The following is an 18,932-nucleotide window of genomic DNA, read 5'->3' as shown; positions in this document are numbered from 1 at the left end:
TAGAAGGACCAAAGAACAGAACCTTAGATTCTGGAATCACCAATAACTGAGGCAGAAGAGAGCCCGGCCACTACCTCATCACTCACAATTCCAACAGCCATAGTATGCCTGCTGTGTGCTGGGCCCTGGCTTGCAAAGGAGACTGGACAAGCTCACATTCTACCAGGGAACACGGCTACAAAAACAATTCCTCTGCAGTGAGTGTTAAAGGAGGCAGGTGTATGGAAGGCTTGGGAGACAAAGGAGGAAAGAAACAGGCCGCATAGGGCAAAGGGGCTTGAAGCACTTTATAGGTGGTGTGTGCGGAGGCTCTCTACATGGGGGGTGTTTTCCAAGCAGGAAAACAGCATCCAAGTCAGAGGACAAGGGGTACAACCACATGAAGGCTGTCAGTGTCACAGGATTCATGTGTGGGGTGCTCATTACTGTATTGTTTTTGTTATGACGAAAAATCCCAAACAAGCTAAACGCCCATCAGCAGAGAACAGGTTAATTCACTGGGATACATTATACGGTTACGCTGCCGTCATCATGAATGGCGACACAGGTGTTTACCTGACTTGGAAAATACTCATGTTATAGTGGTAAGTGAATAATGAGGTTTTCCACTGGTGTTTGGTCTGACCACACGTGTAAAATATTATACCTATTAAAAAATACATACGGGGCGCCTGGGTGGCTCAGTCGGTTAAACGTCCGACTCTTGATTTCAGCTCAGGTCATGATCTCACAGTTTGTGAGTTCAAGCTCCTCATGGGGCTCTGTGCTGACAGCAAGGAGCCTGCTTGGGATTCTCTCCCCACCCCCTCGCCCCCCACCTCCAATTTGCACGTGTGTACACACTCTCTCTCAAAATAAACTTTTTCTTTTAACGTTTATTTATTTTTGAGACAGAGAGAGACAGAGCATGAACGGGGGAGGGTCAGAGAGAGGGAGACACAGAATCTGAAACAGGCTCTAGGCTCTGAGCTGTCAGCACAGAGCCTGACGCGGGGCTTGAACTCACGGACCACCAGATCATGACCTGAGCCGAAGTCGGCCACTTAACAGACTGAGCCACCCAGGCGCCCCAAAATGAACTTTTAAAAAATAAATAAAAACATGGGGCGCCTGGGTGGCGCAGTCGGTTAAGCATCCGACTTCAACCAGGTCATGATCTCACGGTCCGTGAGTTCGAGCCCCACGTTGGGCTCTGGGCTGATGGCTCAGAGCCTGGAGCCTGTTTCCGATTCTGTGTCTCCCTCTCTCTCTGCCCCTTGCCCGTTCATGCTCTGTCTCTCTCTGTCCCAAAAATAAATAAACGTTGAAAAAAATAAAAATAAAAAAATAAAAATAAAAAAAATAAAAACAAAAAGATAAAATGTATTCTATCTCTCTTTCTCTCCCTCCCTCCCCGCCCCCCCCCACACCCTCTTCTCAAGGTCTAAAAGGATAGAAACCCAATGTTCAAACAGTTTTCTCTACGTGCTGGGATTATGGCTGATTCTGTGCTTTTTCCATCATGTGCTTGATAAATTCTTTTTTTTTTTTTTAATCTGCTCAACATATTCTTGATATACCAGGTTATAAAGCAACTTTTAAAGTACCTGTCATTATGATCCCAATTAGTAAACAAGAAAGAAAGAATGAAGGAAGGAACTCACCTATGTTTAGAAAAAACACTGGAAAGAAAATGCACCAAAATTAACAGTAGTTGTATCCTGGGCTGTGAGATAATGAAAGGTATGGTTTTTTGCCTTATTTCCATATTTCTGTGTTCTGTAACGAGCATGTATTAAAATTTTACAATCTGAACAAAAACACACTAGATGCACGAGATAAAGCCCATCTAGTCCGGATGGCACGAGATGCAAAGGGGATGAGGTGGTGGGGTGGAGGTGTGTGTGGGAGAGAAAAGCTGGACCTGACCTCTTAGGTGACAAAGACCACAGACGGGGCTTCAGGAAGGTGGGAAGGAGCTCCCTGAGAAGCTGTCCCAGTGGGGCCTTTGTACCTGCCTCCCTCCCTCGGCCTCCACCCCAGCAGCAAACTCCCAACCTGCCTGGCAGGTTTCACAGCCCTGGTCTCCTTGCAAATGCCGCCTGCTACAATTTTACACTCTTCTACATGATTACTTGATTGTTATGTGGAGACTTTACCCCCTTCCTCACTGGGTCCTGCTCCCATGGACTCTGCCCCCCAGAGACCAGTGCTTAGCATTCTCTCCCACACCTACTCAAGTAATTACTGTTACATCTACTTCACAGTTGAGTAAGTGGAGACACAGAGAAGGTACTAACTGCCCACTAAGGTCACTCGGCCAGGCAGTGGTGGCCGGCATTCATTTTCCTTTTCTCATGTCACGACCAGGAGGGCAGGCCAGGGAAGAGCCTCCCACATTATCTAGAAGGGGACACTGAGGTTTCAAGGAATGAAGCAACTCTGCCCAGTTCAGGAAAACAGCAGAGTTAAAGCTTCAGACTGGTCTTCCAAACTTCTACCTATGTGCTCCTCCCCCATATCCTTGCTTCCTATACAACCAGGGACTTTATGCAGCCCCCCGGCAGGAAGCCCCTAAGACACCCCCCGCCCCTGGGGGGCCACTGTGGAGCTGCAACTCCGGGTCCCAGCTGCCCAGGCCTCTTCTGCAGCTGGCTCACAGCACCAGGGCTGAAATAACCTCTCAGCCCCTTGAAAGACCTGCTCAAAAAATGGAGCCCCTCTAACATCCAGGTTAACGAGGAGAATGGAGCGCCGCTCAAGGGAATGTTTATGCAGCCCTTAAGAGTAAGGTGACAGAGCTGTCAGGGCCCCAAGGGAAGACAGACACCCTATTAAGGGACGGAAGTACAGAGATTCATGGGCAGTGTGCAGAAGTTCAGCCCTGGGGAGAGTCACAAGCGCAAAGTGAGCCTGGAAGAAAAAGCACCAACACAGGAAAAGCTGGGACAGGAGAGGGTGATCACCGCTGGGTTGCCTCTCTCACTTGGTTTTCAATCCAAACGGAGTTATATGTAACTTAGCAACGGGTTAGGGATGGGTCCCAACCACCCCTGAAAAACCACCTGTCACCAGGCTGCGCCGCAGGGACCGCCTTTCAGCCTCCACCACTTCACAAAGTACCAAGTTCCGTGTGTGTACGACTCGGCCATGTAAAGCAGAAAGTCCTTTCTTTGGTCCTTAAATGACCTACTGGGGAGAGTAAAGAACCTTGTTCCGGTCATCAGTTTCATGGCTTCCTCACACAGGCCTTTGACCTCTCTGGACTGTGCCAGCTCACTCCCGGCCAACCTGGAGTGCCTGTCTGGGCCCAGGATTAGGCTGCCAGGCTCCTCTGCACAGCATTCAAGAGCCTCTGCCCTGGCCGCCCTACGGCATCCTGATTTCCTTTCTCCTAAGCCCACCCTGTGTGTCTCAGCTCCTGTGCCTACCTCATGTGGCTCTCCCTGCCTACAGTGCCCTTTCTCCTTCAAGGACAGTTCAACAAACACGACCTCATCCATGGAGACTTCCTGGGCCCTCCTCAACTAGAAGTGACTCCTGTGCCTTGCCTTTCTTTCTAGAACTTGCTGTTCACGTTTCTCAGAGCATGTCTCGCCTTCTGTCCCCTGGCAGTTATTTGAGTACCCCCTTCCCACTCCAGCTTAGGAGCTCCTCAGAAGCTGGGCTGTAAGCGGGGCCTCCCTGGTGACCTACAAAATGGAAGCAGCATGTCCAGCCTGCACTCATGAAGTGGTTATCTGCACAGATTTCTTTTTTTTTTTAAGCAGGCTTCACGCCCAGCGCCAAGACCAATGGGGGGCTTGAACTCAAGACCCTGAGATCAAGATCTGAGCTGAGATCAAGAGGTGGCCACTTAACTGACTGAGCCACCCAAGTGCCCCATCTGCATGGATTTTAAGGCTAGACAAACTTGAGTTCTAATCCCGGCTCCATTGCTTATAGCTGCGTCCTTAGGCAAGTCATATCACCTCCTTGGGCTTCAATTTTCCATCTCCAAAATGCGGACGTAAAGCTACCTCAAAGACTTCTGTGAGGATAAACTAAGATATTGCTTGCATGGCACTTAAGACTGCCTGACTAGGTATTCGGTGAATGGCATTTACTTTACAGCGAGAGAGTGTGCGCATGAGCGAGCAGGAGAGAGTAGCACAGGGGGAGGGACGGAGAGGGAGAGAGAGGGGCATGGGGAAAATCCTAAGCAGGCTCCACACACAGCACAGAGCCCAACACAGGGACTGATCCCACAACCCTGGGATCGTGACCTGAGCTGTAATCAAGAGTCAGATGCTCAACTGACTGAGCCACCCAGGCACCCCAGTGAATGGCATTTAATAGCAAATTCATGTTTCCTGAACTGAGCTGAATGTCTACTGAGAAACACAGGCACAGGGATTCAGCTAGGTATTAGTTAAAATCCTGGCTCTGTTATTTACCAGCTGTGTGATCTTGGGCAAGTTAGTTCTTCCAAATCTTTTTTCCTTATTTATAAAATGGTAACATTTCTACCCCCCTCCCTCAGGCATGATGCATGACTGAAAGTGATAACAGCACAGGCAGAAACTCTAAATCTTAGGGCCTTTCAGAGATATTCGGAAGATGTGCTACCACGTTCCCAGCCACCCAAGGACTCAAGTCGTTTCTAAGCCAGCGCAGAGGAGCAAGCCTGCCTGCACTCCAGGACAACCAGGCAAGTCCAGACCAGAACTTCAAGAGGCCTTACAAGTACTGATGTAGGTGCCTTCACTTCCAGACACCAGGGGATGCAGGGCTGACCGGCGTTAGTCATGATTTGGCCAGGGATGAAAAGACAGGGCCTGAATTCTGATGCCTAGTTCCCTCCAGCCCTGGTTCCTGTACACAGACAAGAACATCCATCCATCCCTCTCCCAAGGGCATTCAGCTACCTGGACTAGACCTCCCAAAAGGGCCTGGATTATTGTTTTAATGCAGCTCCACAAGGGTCTTAGCTCTGGGGAAGGCACCCAGGATTCTCAGACCGGGCTGGGTCCGTGGTGGTAAAGGTCTGAAGTAAGAAGTCATGGGCTATATCCTGGGACTACTGTCGTGGTCCCTCATTGCTTACTATCCCCTCTAAGATACAGCCCACCTGCCAACCTAAAGCCATCACCAGCAAGGATACCTTCCAAAAATGTGACAACAGGCAGGGAAGTCTGCATGCACTTGTAGGCACACCACCTTTGAGCCTTACTGTGAAATGGGCCCAGTGATATCTCACAGAGCTACCAGGAAAACAACATGATAATGGAACTAAACAAGCCCAAGCGTGAGTAAGAGTAAGTGGTCATTCGCACACTCTCTTTCTTCCCCTGGGCCAGCCCAAGCAGAAACTCACCATCTTCCGCAGTGTTGAGTTTGAGGCTCTTGCCCTTGAAACTCAGCTGTCCCCCGGCCACCTGGGTTTTGGCAAGCGTCTCTGCCAGCTTGGCAATGTCTTCAGAGGCCATGCTGGCTACGTTGTCGGGCTCCCCTGGAAATCTGCAAACTGAGCAGGCCGAAGTTACATTAAAAGAGAGAGCTCTCCTAGGGCCCCTGGTTGGGGAGGGCCAGGTAAGAGACAACCCATTTCAGGGGCTTGATCCTACCTCCCCCTGTGCTCTCGGGACTCCAAAAGCTAAACTACTGGAAGAAATGGAAACAGCATTAGGGAAGGAACAATCCTAGGAATGATGGAGAAAGTGGCAAGAAAGTAGTAAAATCATGTTTTACCCTCTGAAGAGTTACCATTTCACTTTAGCTTCCCTGCCCAACTGCCCCAGCTGGGACATCAAACATAGCCGTGTGAGCTGCCCATTTCCTGGGTCCCAGTGAATGGCAATCGAGTCCCAGACCGACAGTGGCAAAGAGCCTGCCCCCAACACATACCTGCCTGATCATCTTGGTTGCTCTCTGTTTGAGGGTCCCATTTCTCAAACAGGACTAAGATGGCTAAGGGATCCAGTTCATCCATCCCAGGAAATGCCCCACCACCCTGGCTGGCATGTCTCTGGGGCTGGGGAACAGGGGTCAGCCCACCGCACATCTGATTTCAACCCTGGCCAGGAGACTGGGGAGCCCATAGTAGCCAGACCTCAGGTTCCTAGGAGACCAGAGGTCTCTACATCACAGCAGCCACCATCACAATAGACCAAAGGCAGAGGTGAAGAAAGGAGCTTCCAGCCTGGAGAACTCAGCAAACTGGCAGAAAGACCCACTCCATTTCCCTAAAGAGGAAATGGCATGCAATCAGGGGGAGACCAAGGAAAACTGATGTGGAGGATAGAACTAGGAGGTGCCTACAGAGACTCCTCATCCAGAACATGTCCTTCCCCAATCTATTCATCCTTGAGATACAACTGTGATGGCTCCCATATCCTCTCTTTCCCCCAGGCTTTCTCTGGACTCAAAAGGTCTGCTTCCCACTTTCTTCTCCTTACCTTAACCCTTATCACCCTGGTTTGCCTTTTTTATTATTTTAAAGTTCACTTATTTCGAGAAAGAGAGTGCATGAGAGCAAGAGCAGGGGAAGGGCAGAATGAGGGAGAGAGGGAGAGAAGCGGGGGGGCAGGGGGGGGGGGGAGAGAATTCCAAGCAAGTTCCACACTCAGCGCAGAGCCCAACGTGGGGCTTAATCTCATCACCACAAGATCACGACCCAAGCCAATATCAAGAATTGGATGCTTGGAGCACCTGGGTGGCTCAGTCGGTTAAGCATCCAACTTTGGCTCAGGTCATGATCTCATGGTTCCTGAGTTCAGGCCCTGAGTCTGGCTCTGTCTGCACTGTGGAGCCTGCTTGGGATTCTCATTCTCTCTCTCTCTCTCTCTGCCCCTCCCCAATGTGCACATAAGCGCGCTGTCTCTCGCAAATAAATGAACTTAAAAAAAAAAAAAAAAAAGAATTGGATGCTTAACCTACTGAGCGACCCAGGCGCCCCCCGGTTTGTCTATCTTTATCAATAAGCATGAATTATTCTTCTGGGTAAGAAAGCATCTAATCACTCATTCAACAAACTTTTATTAGTACCACTGTGTTCTGGACGTTGCTCCAGATATCAGGAGCACAACAGTGAATGAAACAAAAATCCTGCCCTCTTAAAACATGTGTTCTAAACAAGATAGTATCTTAAGACAATGACAAGAACAAAAATAAACAGAGAAGGTGGTAAGGTATATTCTGGGGGTTGCAATTTAAAACTAGAGAAGGTATTATGAGGAAAGAAACAAAGACTTGAAAGACATTAAGGATTGGGCCAGGCAGATATCTGGGGGAAGAGCTTTCTTGCAAAGGGAGTAGCAAATGCAAAGGCTCTTCTTGGGGGTGGGAGTGGGGGAAGGGAAGGGGAGGGGAGGGGAGGGGCGGGGAGGCGCGCGGGGCGGGGCCGCCCGGCGGGCCCCCCCGCCCCCCGCCGGGGAGGGGCGGGGCGGGGAGGGAAGGGGAGATCAGAGGAACTGCTGGAGTGCAGAGAGGGAAGGAAAACAAAATCAAGAAATAAGAAAAGAGAATTAACAACAGGCCCAAATCACAGAGCCCATTTAAAGAATGTAGCTTTTTGTTTTTTAAAGAAAAAAACATTTTTTTAATGTTTATTTATTTTTGAGAGACAGAGAAAGCGGGAGGGGCAGAGAAAGAGGGAGACACAGAATCCAAAGCAGGCTCCAAGCTCTGAGCTGTCAGCACAGAGCCTGACACGGGGCTCGAACTCGTGCTCCAACCTACCAACTGTGAGATCATGACATGAGCTGAAGTCCGGCGCTTAACCAACTGAGCCACCCAGGCGCCCCAAGAATGCGGCTTTTAATAGAGCCACTGATAGGTTTCTAGCAGAGAAGGGACAGGCTCTGACAGACGTTTTGACAGCATCACTTATGTGCAACCTACGGCCTGGCATCTAGAAGGTGCTCCAAGAATGAAGACGTGAAACTGAATACAAATTAACCTGAAACCTCACCACCTCTGGCAGTTGTGGGATGGGGCGATTTGAGGCAAGAAAAATGGCGGTGGGGCTCCCGCATAGGTTCCCATCGGAACACAGAACTTCTCAGCTAGAAAAAGGCTTATTCCTCAGTCCAGTCGGTGCACATATACACCGTCCACTCTAAAGACTGCGAAAGCGAAGCACACAGGGGTGGCTTGATGTGTCCAAGGTCTGCGAAGGGTAGGCGACAGAGCAAAGACAAACAGTAGACACACAAACAGCCTCTCTCCCTCCCGCGAAAGTCTCAGATTTTCTCAGGTGCACGTCTCTCGCTCTTGCGAAGCGTCAGCAGTGACTCATGTCGATCCCAGGGGCTGCGGCGCCAGTCCAGGCCCTCCGCGGGCGTGGGACTACTGGGAGGCGGCGGCAAGGGAGCGACGCGCGAGTGCGGGCCGCAAATGACAGGCGGGCGGCGCGGGAGCCCCATCCGGGATCCCTGGAGGACGCGCCTCCAGTTGTCACCGACGCCAACAGGAGACGCCGCTGCTGGCAGCTTCGCCAGACGCCCTCTCCAAGCCTCAGTTTCTCCACCTGGGAAAGGGGCCTGCGCCCCCCCAACGCCGCCTCTCTCAGCCCCTCCGCCTTGGCCGTCGACGCGCAGGGGAGAAGGCCGAGAAGAGACCCAGAAGGCGCTCAGGGGCGCCACACCTTCCACGCCCAGCTGCAGGGCCGCGCCGCCCCCCGCCCCCCGCCCCCATCCCAGGCAGGTGACGGGGAAAGGCAAGGGACCCCGACCCTTACCGCGAACAGGAGGCGCCGCCGCGTGGGGCGACCTGAGCGCGCGCGTCTGCCCCGCAGGGGCGGGGGCTGATTTAGGGTCCGGGTCAGGTCAGGTCAGGTCGGGGTCGCCGCCCCCGAGCCCAGCGGTCCCGAGGCCCGGCCCGCTCTTTCGTCTGCTCTCCCGGCAGTTCTCGCCACTCCTGTCTCCGACACCACCTGCTCCCCGCACCACCGCGGATGATGGCGGAGGAGGAGGATTTTGAAAGCCGGCAGTTTCTTTCCTTCGATTTGATTTGTTCAAGGCCCAGGCCGGGTTCCCCTTCCCCCGCTCGAGTGGCCTGGCGGGTATGGTAGTCCAGTCCTTCTGCGCGGAGCGCGGCGACCGCCTCAGGAGGGCGCCCGCGAACTACGAGTCCCGTCATGCACCGCGTCCCAGCGCGCCTCCGCTAGGCTCCCTCTGCGCCCTCCCTTTTCGGCTTCTGGCTCTTTCTCCGGGAGGCCACAGGGCGGCGTGTAGCCTCGAGTGCCCAGGGAGACTACAATTCCCGTCGTGTCTTGCGGTCCAGCAGCCTCAGCCCTTCCGGAAAGGATCATGCGCACGTAACTTTATTGACAAAGGCTGGAACTGCCGAAGGCAAGCTGGTAGATCTGTTCTGCAACAAATAGGTATCCGTTTCCTCAGAGGAAAGCCTCGCCTTTTTTTGTCCCATGAAATTGAGAAGTCATTCGAAACCTTTCACATGAATAACCGCAAATTGTTTGATAATTAAAAAGGGGAAATAATTACCCTATGGTAGAGAAGCTGCGACACCATCTTAACCAAATGGTTCACGTTAACATCAGTAACTGGACAAACGGACATCCGTCGCACACCTGCTGATGTGATGCACCGAGAAGGACACGGCATCACCATCCAGTCATCAGTGCATAAAATTAATCTGATCATGAGAAAGCAGTAGACAAACCCAAACTGAGTTACAGTTTATTCTACAACAGAATAACTTGCCTGTACTCTTGCAAAAATGTCTGTGTCACGAAAGACAGAAACGCTGAGGAACTGTTGCAGACTAAAGGAGACTAAGAAACATGACAACAAAATGCAATCTATGCTCGTGGACTGGATCCCTGGCTGGGGAGGAAGTTACTGCTAAGAGCAAGATGGAGACAATTAGCAACACTTGTAATAGTATTACAATAGATTGTAATAGTATACAATAGATAATAGTATTGTATCAGTGTTACATTTATTGATTCTTATTATTGTGCTGGGTTATGTAAGAGACTGCCCTTGTTCTTGGAAATACATGCTGAAACAATTAGGGGTGTGACATCAGCAACTGACTCGCCAGTGGTTCAAAAAATGTGTATAAGCATATAGAGAGTGCAAATGTGGCCAGACGTTCACAATACGCGAATCTGGGTGAGGGGTATACGGGGAGTTCTTTGAACACTTTTGCCACTTCTCTGTAGGTCTGAATTTTTTAGGTATCAGAACACAAATAGCTTTTTTATCTTTTTGCAAAGAACATTTTATCCATTATATAAATAACGTGTTTGCTATAAATACTTTAGCCAACATAGAACAGGATAAAGAGAAAAGTAAACATTACCCGAGAAACTCTAGCACCCAGAGATAATCACCATCAACATATGCAGCCTTCTGCAAAGTTACCTCTCACAACTTGGCCCACGCACATGCTTTTGCTTTACCTGCAATTGAAAGTTAAATATATTGTGTGCCAGATCCTTTCACACACAGTTCATTTACTCTTTACAACCACAAAGGAAGCGAGCATCATCGCCACCCCTTCCAGCACAGAGATGAGAAAGCGAGCTCCATACCCTGCTTCGGTTCGCACCACTGCTGAGATGTGGGTCCTCTTTCCATCCTCCCTCTCCTCTGCATACAAGGCCCATATCAAAGGCCACCTCCTCTGGGAGGCTTGTCTACAGCACTCTGTCCAGAATGAGTCACCTTCCTCTGGGCCCCACAGCAAGCTGCAACCCCCCACAGCAGTTGATCTGAAGCTCTAAGGGCTTTTCCCACACAGTTAATAGTATTATTGCCAGCTTCCTCAACCTGCAAGAGCCTTGGGGCAGGTACTCTACCCATCTTGACAGCATCTTTTGGGATTAGGCTATCACAGGTGCTTCCTCATTTGAACTGGATTCCCATCAGAGTTCCTGGATATTTGCTTAAAATGAGTCACCATTTGAGAAGGCTGAGATGCTCCCAATTAGGCCTGGTGTTATTCCTGTGCTGATTACAACCAGGGCTGATCAAATCAGTCTGGATTTCCCTTGCGGTGATTTCCCAGCCTCTTTTTTCCAGTTTTACTTCCTGTGGCCTTCCTTGGCCTTCTGACAAAGACTTCCTAAAGGGAAGAGGAAGGTGGAGGTAGAACATCTTAGGTGATCTTTCCTGCCCTCACCTAGCTGATGGATCATAGGATTTTCAGGACTGGAAGGGATTTTTTTTTTTTTTTTTTTCCCTAAGGACTGGCAGGGAATTCTTAGCAGAAACAATAGCCTTCAGGGTGCCTGGCTGGCTCAGTTGGTAGAACATGTGACTGGATCCCAGGGTCGTGAGTTCAAGCCCCACATCGGGTATGGAGCCTCCCTAATGAAAGAAAGAGAGAAAGAGAGAGAGAAAGAAAGAGACAAAGAGAGAAAGAAAGAAAATAGAGGTATTAGAAGGTAGTGGGGACCTAGTGGAGCTTGTGGAGAGCCAGAGAGTAGGTATTCTGCCGGAACATCTTCACATTAAAGCTAAAATCGCAAAACAATCCAGATTCTGTTTAACAATCCAGATTCTGTTTGCTACTCCTGAATCTAGATTCTATCTCAAACCACTTTAAAATGGGGAAACTGGGGGTGCCTGGGTGGCTCAGTGGGTTAAATGTCTGACTTCATTTGGCTCAGGTCATGATCTCAGCCTTCGTGAGTTCTAGCCCCGCATCTAGTTTCTCTGCTGTCAGTGACTGTTTTGGATTCTCTGCTCTCCCATGCTCATGCTCTTGCTCTCTCAAAAATAAACATATACACCTAAAAACGATAATAAAATAAAATGGGAAGACGGGTTTAAAAAGGAGGAGGAGGTTACCTGAGGGTTCACAGTGAGTCAGAGGAGTCCAGAGCCATCATTGTTTCCAAACAGCAAATTTCTCATCTCTCCTCTCTCTCCAGCTCTCTCTTTCCCTTTCAAGTTATCACCCGAGAGCTAGTTTGTTTTCCAGGCTCAGCAAATGGCATCATAGCCTTTGACAGATGGATAGAGCCATCTTAGGCCACCCCTTTCTTCTTTTCAACAGACAAGAATTGAGAACCAGAGATGTTAAATAACCTGCTCTAATTACACAGTAATTTAGACAAGAGACAGTGGATTTTTTTTTTTTAATAAACTGTGCCCAACATGGGGCTTGAACTCACGCCCCTGTGATCAAGAGTAGCATGCTCTTGGGCTCAGTCAGTTAAGTGTCTGACTTCAGCTCAGGTCATGATCTCGCTGCTCTGTGAGTTCCAGCCCTGCATCAGACTCTGTATTGACAGGTTCAGAGGCTGGAGCCTGCTTCAGATTCTGTCTCTGTCTCTTTGCCCCTCTCCTGCGTGCTCTCTCTCTCTCTCTCTCTCTCTCAAATATAAAATAAAACATTAAAAAATTAAAAAAAAAAAAGTAGCATGCTCTACCAATTGAGACAGCCAGGCACCCCAAGATAAGAGACTGCAGAAGCCAGATTGCTGGGGTCCATTTCAACACACATGCAAAACAAGTCATTTTGTGAGTATGAAGTGGGTATAAGGGGAAGGGTAATGTTTTAGATCTTTCTGTCTCTGTTGTGCAGCTCCCCCCCCCCTTTTTTTTAAAGAATGTTTTGAAGAGAAAAGCAGGCTGCCTCTGATTAGTTTGGTTTACTTTAACTGAGTGTTTTAAATTCCACTGTGGAGCCTGAAAACAATCTTAATTGCCAATTGTAAATGGAATAAATAACAATATTTATACTGGTTTCCTGAAGAGCTACCAAGGCTGCAGACTTGCCATTTAGTGAGATCAAAAACAAATGCCTGAATTATGCCAGACATGTGAGGAATGTGGAGAGACATTCCCAAGATCTAACCGGGTGCGGGTGCTCCCAAGGCCGCTAGAGAAAGATGGTCCCTCAAGGGTCACCTCCCCTGGTGGGAGGGGTTTGCTAGATCATCTGTTAAGGACCACTCAAACCACATTCTCCCCTGGGTTCAAGCCCAGGGCTCCCCATCAGAATACATGACCTTTTTAAACTTTGATGACTAACCATAATTAAAATAATTCATTCACCCCCACAAATCCTTATTAAACATCTATGTACCAGGCACCATTCCAGCTCTGGGAATCCAGTGGTGAATGAGATAGAAAAGGATGGCATCTGTAGGGGAGCTTAAATTTGGGTCTAATGTTTACGGAGATTTTCCTGATACCAAATGCTTTCTGTGGATTATTTTCTCTTTTAAGAATTCTTTTGTCCCAAAATGAAAATAATGTTTTAAATGAAAACTGACAGAAAAATTTAAAGATAGTATAAATGCAAGAGAGTCTTCAGAATAAAGTTAAGGGTGGGGGTGCCTAGGTGGCTCGGTGAAGCACGGGACTTTGACCCAAGTCATGATCTCATGGTTCATGAGTTTGAGCCCTGCATGGTGTGATATTGAGCCCTGCTTCAGGTGAGCCCCTCTTCTCTCTCTCCCTCTGTCTCCCTCTTTGCCCCTTGTGGGATTCTCTCTCCCTCATTCACTTGTGCCCTTTCTCCCTCAAAAAAAAAAAAAAAAAGTTAAGGGGCACCTGACTGACTTAATTGGTAGAGCCTGAGACTCTAAACCTCAACCTCGGGGTTGGGGTGGAACCCCACGTTGGGGGTAGAGTTTATTAAAAAGAAAAGAAAAGAAAAAATTAAAAATTACCTGTTTTAGGGGTGTCTAGGCGGCTCAGTCGGTTAAGCATCTGCCTTCGACAGGTCATGATCTCACGGTTTATGAATTCGAGTCCCACATCAGGCTCTCTACTGTCAGCACAGAGCCCACTTTGGATCCTCTGTCCCCCCAACTCCCCGTCCCTCCCCCGCTTGTGTGCTTTCTCTCTCTCTCCAAAATAAATATTTTTTTTAATCTTAAAAAAATTGTTGGGGCGCCTGGGTGGCTCAGTCGGTTGCGCATCCGACTTCAGCTCAGGTCACGATTTCACGGTCGGTGAGTTCGAGCCCCGCGTCGGGCTCTGGGCTGATGGCTCAGAGCCTGGAGCCTGCTTCTGATTCTGTGTCTCCCTCTCTCTCTGCCCCTCCCCCGTTCATGCTCTGTCTCTGTCTCAAAAATAAATAAACGTTAAAAAAAAAATTAAAAAAAAATTGTTACCCGTTCTGTTTTAATGTTTGTTTGTTTGTTTGTTTATTTATTTATTTATTTATTTATTTATTTATTTATTTTGAGAGAGAATGCTACAGCACAAGCAGGGGAGGGGCAGAGAGAGGAAGAGGGAGGGGGAGAGATAATCCCAAACAGGCTCCATTCTGTCAACACAGGGGCTGGATCTCATGAACTGTGAGATCATGGCCTGAGTCAAAACCAAGAGTTGGATGCTTAACCGACTCAGCCACCAAGGTGCCCGCCCCTGTTTTGTTTTGTTTTTAACAAAAATGTTATGTAGATTGTTAGGTGGATGGATGGATGGATGAATAGGTGATAAAGTAACATAGCAAACTGTCAACAATTTAGCATAAACTAGGGCATGTGAGTATTCACTTACAGTCCTTTCAGCAATGTGACCATGTTTTTTATTTTTTTAAAGTAGGCTCCATGGCCAGTGCGAAGCCCAATGTGGGGCTTGAACTCACAACCCTGAGATCAACACCCGAACGGAGATGAAGAGTCAGCCACTTAGCCGACTGAGCCACCCTGGAGGCCCGTGGCCTTGTTTTATTGCCTGCATTTCATCTCCTGTATACTAGTCTGGTGGGTAGCCTCTAGGTTCATGGGTCCCTCCCCTTCTCTCTCCCTCTTTTTTATTTTTTTTTATTTTTTTTTAACGTTTATTTATTTTTTTGAGACAGAGACAGAGCATGAACAGGGGAGGGTCAGAGAGAGGGGGACACAGAATCTGAAACAGGCTCCAGGCTCTGAGCTATCAGCACAGAGCCCGACGTGGGGCTCGAACTCACGGACAGCGAGATCATGACCTGAGCCGAAGTCGGCCGCTTAACCGACTGAGCCACCCAGGCGCCCCTCTCTCCCTCTTTTTAAAAATGTTTATTTATTTTTGAGAGAGAGCGAGTGAGTATGTGCGCAAGTGGGGGATGGGCAGAGAGAGGGGGACAGAGGATCCGAAGTGGGCTTTGCACTAATAGCAGTGAACCAGATATGGGGGTCATGGGGGTCGAACTCAGGAACCATGAGATCATGACCTGAGCCAAAGTCGGATGCGTAACCGACTGAGCCACCCAGGATCCCCCACTTCTCTCTTTTTAAGTCACTCTCATCTCTGAGAATCTGAATTCTATGATTAGTTCCTAGAAGAACATATTACTTAGTTTTAGTTAGTTGCACATTTATCAATGTTTTGCATGCAAGCGCTCATTTAATACTCAGAGTGACCCTATGGGGAAAGTACTCTTATTATCACCAACCTAAGCCTCAAGTTGTACTTCCCTTGCCCCAAGTTAAGATCCCCTGCTGGAGGGCTGGGATCTGGGACTTTCCTGGAGCTGTGGGGACATGGGGTTTCTCTGTAGTCTAGGACCCAGTGTGGGGCCTGGCAATGAACCTTTGTGTTTGTTGAGTGAAGGAATAAACTTTGCACATGGTTGTGGCAAAGGTTGCCATGCACTCAGACTCTCCCCAGTCCTCTCTGGCGGCCAGACCATGGCAGGCCTAAGCTTGGTACAGGAGGTGATCACTGGAGAAGGGATAAGTGAGACATAACTGTCATTTCCTGAAAGGTGAGAGCATGAGTGTCTGACTCTCCTTCTCTAGCAACCCTCTCCGGTGATTGGTCCTCAGATGTAATAAAGGATGCATCCAGACTTAAGTTGTCTCCATCATGGCGCAGGGGTCAGGCTTTCAAGGGAGACAGGCCAGGGACTAAATTCTGTTTCTGCCTCTTTCTTAGCTGTGTGACCTCAACCAAATCACTTAACTGCTCTGTGTGTTTTTTCACCTCAAAATAGGTAAAAACAATCCCCACCTGATAGGGTTTTGGGGGGGGGGGATAAGAGAATCAACATGTACAAAGTACTTGGCCCACAGTAAGTAAGCAGTGGTCTACTGCTACTTAGGCTTTAATGTGAGGACGCAGAGCATTTGCTGCCCCATAATTTTGGGGCTTCCCAGAAAACAGCCTGCTGGTGCCAGCCTTGAGAGTTTTCTTTCAAAAACACCACCACATAGGGTTGACATGTTGTAAAGGCCATTTACCATCTCAGGCGGCTTAGATAGTTTAGTTGATCTCCAATTGAGAGGGGGAGCTGATGTCCAGCTGAATCCCCTTTAAATGACGGACAGTCTTTTAAGAATGTTATTGTCCTGGCAGATTGGGATGGTGGAATTATATCATTTACCAGCTAGTTCATTTGAGGCAAGATGTGGTGGTCCAACTGGCCTCAGCATTCTCCTCCGTAACATGGGAGTGATAAAAAATAGTGGTGTCTAATCTCATCAACTGTCAAGAGTGTTTCACTGTCAGTTGTAAAGGGGTTATGTTTATTAGGTGTTCTTATCCTTATTTTTAATTTTTTAAAAATTTTATTAAAATTTTTTTTTTTATTTTACATTTATTTATTTTTGAGAGACAGACAGAGCACAAGTGGGGGAGGGGCAGAGAGAGAAGGAGACACAGAATCCGAAGCAGGCTCCAGGCTCCGAGCTGTCAGCACAGAGCCCGACGCGGGGCTCAAACTCACGAACGGTGAGATCATGACCTGAGCCGAAGTCTGACGCTTAACCGACTGAGCCACCCAGGCGCCCCTATTTTTAAATTTTTTAAAAAGTTTATTTATTTGCTTTGAGAGAGAGAGAGCAGAAGCTTGAGCAGGAGGAGTAAAGAGAGGGGGAGAGAAAGAATCCCAAGGAGGCTCTGAGTTGTCAGTACAGAGCCCAACGCGGGGCTTGAACCCACGAACCATGAGATCATGACCTGAGCCAAAGTTGGACGCTTAACTGAGCCAGCCGGGCAACCCTGTTCTTGTCCTTACTTTACAAATGAGAAAACTGAAACTGTGAGACTGTCTAGGGTCCCCCAGCTAGCAAGTGGTGGGAGCTGGGACTCTGACCCACCTTGGCCTTCCTAATGCCAACATACCACCCCACCTCCCTAAATTGCCAGGCTATACATGTGGCTGCCTTCAACCCATCATCTTGGGGACACCTAGGTGGCTCAGGTCATGAACTCACGGTTCGTGGGTTCAAGCCCTGTGTCGGGCTCTGTGCTGACAGCTCAGAGCCTGGAGCCTGCTTCAGATTCTGTGTCTCCCTCTCTCTCTTCCCCTCCTACACTCACACTCCGTCTCTCTCTCTCTCTCAAAAATAAATAAACCTTAAAAAATTAAAACAAAAGCAAATATGTGGTTTCTGTAAAAAAAAAGTTTCATTTTAAACGAACCCCACTCTGAAGGTCTCTGGACACTGCTTTTCATTTTTTAAAATTACATTAATTTGTTTAATTTACATCCAAGTTAGCATATAGTGCAACAATGGTTTCAGGAGTCTCTCAGCTTTTCATTTCTGAATAAAAAATCCCCATCCTCTTCATGCCAGAAGCTACCTTTTATGTTCTTTAATCTTAGCGTATCTAGGAGACAGGAAGCACACACAGAAAAAAGAGTCTGAGAAATTTCGAATGGTGCAGGTGCATTCCCCACCCCCCCTTTCAAGGCTTCCTTAAGGCAAATAGTAGAAATCGTAGGAGTATGTGTAGAACACACAGGCTCTGGAGTCAGAACTGCCACCTTGGACGGGTCACTCTCCCAGCCTTAGTTTTCCATCTGTAAAATGGGCATGCCAAAACTAACCTTCCAGGATCATTGTGAGAATGAAGTAAATAGACACAGCCTCAGGTTCTTGTGCCACCTAGCACTTACCACAGTGTGTTTAAATGTTTAAAATTTGTTCCACCGCTGTATCCCAGCTTCTAAGATGTGTCTGGCACAAATGTTTGGGGAAAAGATAACATTTATAAAAGTCCACCAGGCTCACAGCTGATCTTCAATAAATTAAATGCACACATACACGCGTGTATATACATACACACATAATATATATATATATACACACACATACATATACCTATGTGTAAATATACGTGCATATATATGTGTGCACAAAATTAAGAGATGGAAAGAAGGAAATCTCTCACAGAGATGTGGGAGTCCTCCGGAATCAATGGAACAGGTAGTAATAGCGTGGATGACATTGTATTGGGATCCGAGGCTCTGGGTTCAAATCCAGTCTGGTCCTGACCAGCTCTGAGGCAGTACCAAGGGTGCGAGAAATACAGCCAGTCTCTCTGGTTAATCTCCCTTCACCTATTGGATCTTCTAAGCAGCCTCAAATCCTTTCTGGAAAGATCTCACACATAAAACACCAGCCGATTGAGGGTCTGATTCCTCTCTGAGCCTCCGGTCGGTCGTCATCCGTGAAAAGGGCACAAGCAGCTAAGGTTTGGGGGAGCCTGCAGTGAAAGCACCTGGCAACCCGGGGGGGCCTTTTACACCCAGGGGGAAGGGCCGTGGCGCGGAGTCTGACCAGCATCAGTCCAGAAATGCAGACTTGCCCAACGAAAAAGCCCTGAAAGGGCAGGCCACGTTTAAAGAAAATAAAGGTGGATTCCAGGCATGAGCTTACCACGGGGCAGGGGGACTTCCCCGCCCCCAGGTGCGCCGCCCGCGCCGCCCACCCCGGGCGCCAGGCGAGGGAAGCCGCGCTCTAGGACCCGAGGAGGAAGAGCTGCGGGGAGACGGTGCCTCCAGCGGGTGCTGCCGCGAGCGGCCGGCCGAAGGGGCTGGAAATGAAAGTAAAGCGCTCCGGAGCCACATGGACGGAGCTGCCGGGGCGGCGGCGCCGGGAGCAGGATGCGGCCGCCCGTAATTAAATAGCATTTACTCTTATTATTACTAATAATAATAACGTAATCATACCTCTAGTCATAGCATACCATTTATCGGGCTCGGCGCAGGCCCGCGGGGAGCGCAGCCCGGCCGAGGTGAGTGCTGCGCGGGGCCCGAGCCCGGAGGGGCAG

At 48.8% G+C, this 18,932-nt stretch overlaps 2 protein-coding genes and 1 long non-coding RNA gene across 6 annotated transcripts in view; 1 reads left to right on the top strand and 2 right to left on the bottom strand.

The window, feature by feature from the left end:
* RANGAP1 (Ran GTPase activating protein 1) overlaps window positions 1-8,969 on the bottom strand; it is a 32,612-nt gene extending 23,643 nt beyond the window's left edge. Inside the window, exons 1-2 of one of the 3 annotated variants that reach the window (XM_040490722.1) lie at window positions 8,699-8,969; window positions 5,336-5,485 (exon numbers count right to left, since the gene is read on the bottom strand). In XM_040490722.1, coding sequence (XP_040346656.1) covers window positions 5,336-5,447 — 112 coding nt within the window. In that variant the 5' untranslated portion in view covers window positions 5,448-5,485; window positions 8,699-8,969. Of the gene's footprint in view, window positions 1-5,335; window positions 5,486-5,865; window positions 6,031-8,698 lie in introns of those variants that run through there. The other 2 variants (XM_040490723.1, XM_040490721.1) reach the window with 2 other exon arrangements.
* An 8,451-nt stretch (window positions 8,970-17,420) lies between these two features.
* Window positions 17,421-18,666, bottom strand: LOC121040281 (uncharacterized). Of its 2 annotated transcripts, XR_005795223.1 has the most exons (3): window positions 18,539-18,666; window positions 17,776-17,836; window positions 17,421-17,486 (listed from the first exon to the last, which is right to left on the bottom strand). It is a non-coding gene; the product is annotated as an uncharacterized LOC121040281 (long non-coding RNA). The 2 variants fall into 2 exon arrangements; XR_005795222.1 differs by lacking the exon at window positions 18,539-18,666 and having other exon boundaries at window positions 17,776-18,477.
* Window positions 18,667-18,668: 2 nt separating this feature from the next.
* Window positions 18,669-18,932, top strand: part of ZC3H7B (zinc finger CCCH-type containing 7B) — a 61,421-nt gene continuing 61,157 nt past the window's right edge. Inside the window, exon 1 of the mRNA XM_040490715.1 lies at window positions 18,669-18,896. The gene's annotated coding sequence lies outside the window, so the exon portion shown is untranslated. The remainder of the gene's footprint in view (window positions 18,897-18,932) is intronic.

The sequence above is a fragment of the Herpailurus yagouaroundi genome, unplaced genomic scaffold (assembly GCF_014898765.1).
Source record: "Herpailurus yagouaroundi ecotype Mexico unplaced genomic scaffold, PumYag 182, whole genome shotgun sequence".
Taxonomy (NCBI): Eukaryota; Metazoa; Chordata; class Mammalia; order Carnivora; family Felidae; genus Herpailurus; species Herpailurus yagouaroundi.
This window is presented reverse-complemented; position numbering and strand designations above follow the sequence as displayed.